This window comes from Priapulus caudatus, unplaced genomic scaffold (genome assembly GCF_000485595.1).
Source record: "Priapulus caudatus unplaced genomic scaffold, Priapulus_caudatus-5.0.1 Scaffold491, whole genome shotgun sequence".
Lineage (NCBI taxonomy): Eukaryota > Metazoa > Priapulida > Priapulimorpha > Priapulimorphida > Priapulidae > Priapulus > Priapulus caudatus.
Genome location: NW_014577552.1, coordinates 163,803 through 169,681, shown reverse-complemented (window position 1 = coordinate 169,681; position 5,879 = coordinate 163,803). Strand labels below are relative to the sequence as shown.

General features: G+C 52.3%; 1 protein-coding gene across 1 annotated transcript in view; it reads right to left on the bottom strand.

Annotated features, from left to right (window-relative positions):
- Positions 1-3,108: 3,108 nt before the first annotated feature.
- Positions 3,109-5,879, bottom strand: part of LOC106810973 (chromodomain-helicase-DNA-binding protein 7-like) — a 64,135-nt gene continuing 61,364 nt past the window's right edge. Inside the window, exons 41-43 of the mRNA XM_014814474.1 lie at positions 5,765-5,869; positions 4,101-4,732; positions 3,109-3,112 (exon numbers count right to left, since the gene is read on the bottom strand). Coding sequence (XP_014669960.1) covers positions 3,109-3,112; positions 4,101-4,732; positions 5,765-5,869 — 741 coding nt within the window. The remainder of the gene's footprint in view (positions 3,113-4,100; positions 4,733-5,764; positions 5,870-5,879) is intronic.

The window sequence follows — 5,879 nt, the reverse complement described above, 5'->3', positions numbered from 1 at the left end:
ATTACTATTAGCAATTAACTGGATCTACCGATCGTGATTTTACTCTAACCGATTGTGCCGTGATCATTGCAGGTTGTGTGTGTGGTAAGGTGATGAGGGTTGTAACAGAGATCGATCCGACTGTAGTCAGGCAGTACATCAGAGATGTAGGTAACAGTCGTTGTGAAACATTCAAACTGTATCATTAAGGATTGATTGCATCTATCCTGCCCAGATTTTTGCATTTTTACTGCGATTTCCCTATCATTTGATGTTTCAATTCAGCTCCTTAGTTCTATGATACTCACCTGTTCTCATCGTAATGACATTGTACACAAGTCATCTCGTGGCGTAGCTGCTCGTTGTAAATCAGCTTTCTCCCGCCGGCAGTGTTCTATCCGAGTGTTAACAGGCATGCGCCACCTGGGCGAGGCATGTCTCCCTCAACCCACGGCGACCTTCGTTTGCTTTTCACAATCACAGAAACTCAAGCTGAGGCAACAACGAGGGTGATGCTGAATGTGCGGAAAGTCGTTCTATTCCGGCATTCATCTCGACCAGCACATGCAAACCGACCACACGACACAGCAATAGTACGCGCCACAGACAGCCGCAAGTGGCCTGCAAATCACATACATTAAGGGCGACACCTCTCTTCCTTAGCTCTCCTTAGTTAGTGCTCATAATTTTACAAACTTTCGTGTCATTTGTTACAGGGTCAGTACAGGGGGGCCTTCATGTTTTACATGTCGTGTGGCAATGTGGTGGCCAAACGTTATGGCCTGGCTATGAAGCCAGAATTACTGGAGCAAGCTGAGCTTGAAGTATGAATAGCTAGCAGGTGTAACCTCGTAACTCGTGAATTTATGAATATTAGTCTGCAAAGTCCAAGACTACTGTATACGCTGTATATTCGTGGTGGTTTTAATTTTCGTGAATGTTTCCGCGAACGTGTCCCCGACCGCGAAAATACTACGCGAATCATTCGTACCGAATAATTCATAATCTCGCGCCGACGGCGAAATTGTGCCCGTCAAGTCTGACTTCGCGAAAAGTTGACTGCGATCGAGATATCGAGCACACACGTAATAAATATACATCGTCTGCTTCCAAACAAACATAAACAACCTGGAGTTTGCGACTCCTCGCATGGGGGCATACCTCCCGATCGTCGCCACACGAAAAGAGTCAAATGTTGCAGTTTAAAAAAAAAAAAAATTCGCGAAAACCAAACTGCTCTCAGCCGACAACGAACCGACATGATTGGTGGACTAGGTCCTCCACACCTCGCGCTGCCGCCGAATGCCGGGCAGCCTCCATGCGTCGCCGCGGCAACCGCGAGCACGCACCGCGAGCGGCACGAGAAAACGAAAAACAAATGAACATATTTATTAGGAATGTGCTTGACAACTCGTCCGAGTGCCCCGCCCACCCCCTCCTCCTCCCCCGCAGCAGGAATGAGGAGGAGGGAGGAGACCGACCGTAGGAGAAGCCACCCAGCGAGAGACGAGAGCATTCTGGGAGAGCAACAGCAGCATCGATGATCGGTCCGCGCCACGCGAGTATTGAGCTTCACAGTGCTAACGCCTCACCTCGCTTCACCTCACCTCGCTTCACCTCGCCTCGCTCGACCGACCGACATGATTTTTCTTCGACGACAGGCATTACAGCTTCATCGCTGCGTGGCAGCACACACACTCACTTTACACACACACACACACACACACGCACGCACGCACACGCGCACGCACGCACGCACGCACGCACGCACACACACACGCGTGCCGGCACCGTCTCCGATTCGCGGCGAGATGAGTAAGTTAACGCCGTTCGTCGCGGGTTGGCACGCCCCGCTCTCTGTGCATTCCACGGCGTAAAGCCTGGGACACACCATGCGAATTTATTCTCACGTCCGCACGTCCGCACACACGCGCACGCACGAACGCACGCACGCACGCACGCACGCGCACACGCACGCACGCACGCGTGCCGGCACCGTCTCCGATTGGCGGCGAGATGAGCAAGTTAACGCCGTTCGTCGCGGGTTGACACACCATGCGAATTTATTCGCACGTCCGCACGTCCTCAGCGAAAATATCAAACATGTTTAATCGCTGCGAATTTCGGTGCGGATGAAATTCGCAGCGAAATTCGCCCGCGCTTGAGCGGACACACCATGCGAATTTCGCTGCGATTTTACAATCGCTGCGGACGTGTGAATAAATTCGCATGGTGTGTCCCCGGCTTAATCGCGCACGCGATACAGGAATGCTGACGACCATCGACGCGACCTTCACACGACCTTCATTACTGGCTTTAGCGACACGGCCCGATCTCGTCATATGCATCGTGCAGCGTGGCACCACGCGCGTTTGGCCCCGCGGCGGCGAATTCGCCAAACACTGCTCTCAACCTACGCACCCTCCCTCATGAAAGCATAACATACAGCTCTCGCGTCCCTCGGAAATATAATAGTTCGTTATTAAATGCAGTTCAAAAATGCATAGCAACACTTCTGGTTACAAACTGTGGTCATGATTTTTCCCCCTCTCTCCGCACAACACAAAGGTTTGGTCAACGAAATGCCTCCAATCAAGAGTCACACGAGTCATATGTCTTTACAATAGTAGACTGTACAACAGCAGAATATACTATGACAGCTATTGGGACATTGCTATCGGAACCAGCATGCCTCTGCATATGCAGCGATCCAGTGGACACGATCGCTCAACGGTTACGACCGCCATTAAAACAATTCCGCTCGCCTCAAAACAATCGCCCCCGCGGCACGGAACACCCGGCGCGTGGCAAGACGTGCAAAGTCCATCACAAAAAGTTTTCTGTTCGCGTGGCGCACCCTGGTGCCACGCGCCAAAAACACATCGATCACCGCCGGCAGCAACGTCGTCGGCGAGGCGGTTTCCGTGGCGACGACGATGCAGACGAAGCTCCACGGAACAGTCATCACGCGCGACGTCATCCCGAGAAATAACGAGCGTTAATTAACACGCTCTCGCTCGCATCCCTCAACACTGCGCGTTGCCGTTGGCAACCACGCACCCGCCTCTGCTTCCCTCCCTCCGCATCGCTGCCGACGACGCAAAGCATGCCACGCCCGACAACGGGCGCCTAGCTACACATGTGCAACACATACAATGGTACTTCAACGTTAACGACGACACGCACGCACGCACATACTACGTAGGCTGAGATATTTACATTGTCGAATCTCCGCTCGTTTCGCCGCTGGCTCGGTCTCGGACGATCGTTCCATGATACATGCACCCCCCCCCCCCCCCCCCATCATCATCGCGATACCGTCTTTCTCTCTCTCCTGCCTTCGTTATGTTTTTCTAAAAATTACATGCCTTGGAAAAGGTACAAAACGTGTGGAATGTCGAATTCCAATCATCGCGGGTTCGCGGCTAGGGCAGGCCGCCTAGTATTGGGCGGGACACGGACCGCTGGCGTGGCAAGGCACTCGCTGGTACGAAAAATACGTCTCACCTAAATAGAATTTATCAATGTCCCGAGCGGCAGCACTTATAAACACTGCGCGGCGATGCTCGGACAGCGGCTGGGTGGCGCCCTCTGTCTATGCCGCCCTGCCCCGCCGCTCAAGACCGTGTGTCGCAAAAAATCTCGAATCGCGCGTCGTCGCGACGCCACAAGCAAAACGACGCGGGCCACGCCCGTCGTTATTGTAATTAATTAATTAATTAATTAATTAATTAATTAATCGTGGCAACGCGCTCTACGACGCTACTATCATACATCACAACAGTTTTTCAATTTGGTGTGTGGACTCATCATGATTATACGACATGTTAACAACAACGCCACCTGGCGGAACAACCACGCGAGTACGCCACGCCACCTGGCGGCACAACTACGCGAGTACGCCACGCCACCTGGCAGCACAACTACGCGAGTACGACACGCCACCTGGCGGCACGCGCGCCGACTCTAACACATGCTACAGGCACTAGTCTGCCACCTCCCCCTCCTCCATCGCCGCGGCAACCGCCGCCCCCTCCTCCGCCTCCTCATTCCCCGTCTTCTTCACGGCCACCTCCACCGGCTCTCTCTTCTCCTGCTTCGCTGCCGCCGCCGCCGCCGGCAGCGCCTCCTGGCGGGCGAGCTCGGCGCGCCGCTTCTTCCGCCGCCGCCGCTCCTCCTTCGACTCTCGCGACGACGACGTCGACAGATTCACCGGCGCCCCGGCGGCGCCCCCTTCGTCGTACGCGAGCCGCGCCGAGTCCTTCTCGCGACGCCACGCCTCGGCCGCCTCGCTCTCGCGCCGCGCCGCGGTGGCGCCCTCCACGCCCGCGTCGGCCGCCGCGGCCGTGCTGAGCAGCGACGCGAACGACGTCGGCATGTTGGAGGGAAGCGAGAATCCGCCGAGGCTCTGAGCGAACAGCGGGTTCATGAGCATGCCCGGAGACGGGAAGATCATCGGGATCGAGGTTGCCGCTCCGGTGGCGCCCCCCCCGCCGCCGTCCTCGCCGCCGTCCTTCCCCGTGAAGCCGTAGTTGGCGGCCAGGTAGGGGTTCGCGAGGCCAAGGTAGGGCGGCAGCGCGAGGCCCGGGTACGCCGACATCAGAGAGGAAAGCGCCGCAAAGTTGCTCGACGGCGGGAAGATGCTGTTCTCTGCTGCCGCTGCTGCCGCCGTGGTCGCCGTGGCAACGCCGCCGCCGCCGCGCTTGCGCCGGGAAGACTGGATGCGCGACTTGAGTGTGTCGGGTAGGTAGCCCTGTAACGAGAGTGTGAGCGTCGGACACGGATTCTTACACTCTGAACTAGAATATACGGACAAAACACGAACTAATCACGGAAATGACGCAAAACGCCTGCAGCTCTCCATGCGTTTCTCACCATTTCCGTGATTAGTCCGTGTTTTGTACGTATAATCTAGCTCACAGTCTTAATCCTCAAATATAAAACTCTAATCACACAAGAATTGATATGTTATATATGTTATTGATATAATTGAACAAAAATAAAAAAGTAAATAAACAAACAAATAAAAATAAAAAATAAATAAATAAGTAAAAAAACAAGTAAGTAAGTAAGTATAAGTAGTAAGTAATATGTATGTAGTAAATCTAGTTAGTTCAGGTGATTCAGTAAAAGTGAATCAGCATGAGGTGCGGCCCTAGCGATTGAACAGAATACATAATCCTCGAATATATAATTCTAATCGGTAGGTAGGTAGCCCTGTAAGGAGCACGCACGCGGTGATGCGTCAGACATGGATTCAACGAAATTCTTATTCCTCGAATATGAAATTCTATTTCAATTTGAATCAGCACACGATGCAGCTCTAGCCATTAAACAGAATTCATAATCTTCGAATGTAAAATTCTAATCATGTCAATCCAAGTAATTGAAACAGCATGAGACGCGGCCAGAGCGATTAAGCAGAATTTATAATCCTCGAATATAAAATTCTAATCAATCTAATTTGTTTAAAATCGATCACTCGTAATAGAGATAAGGTTGATGGCTGCGGATGTTAGTGGTTCTGATGCAGCCGGCTGAAAGGTGCGATAGGATATGTTTACTAGGCACTTCTAATTTTAACATATATTTTACGATATATTAAAGAATGATGCAAAACCCTAAAAAGTGCCCTAACCCTAACCCTAACCCTAACCCTAACCCTGACCCTAATTAAATTTAAAATATATGTTAAAATTAGAAGTGCCTAGTAAACATGTCCTATCGCACATTACAGCCGGCTGCGGTTCTGATAGAAGCGATGTTATGAGAAACCGTTACTTACCTTTGCTCTCACGAGATGCCCCCACTTTGACTCGACATCATAGTCCGGATTCTTCTTCAGCCACTCAGCGAGGTGCTTTAGGGGAGGCGCCTTCCTGCCAGTGATCTACATAACA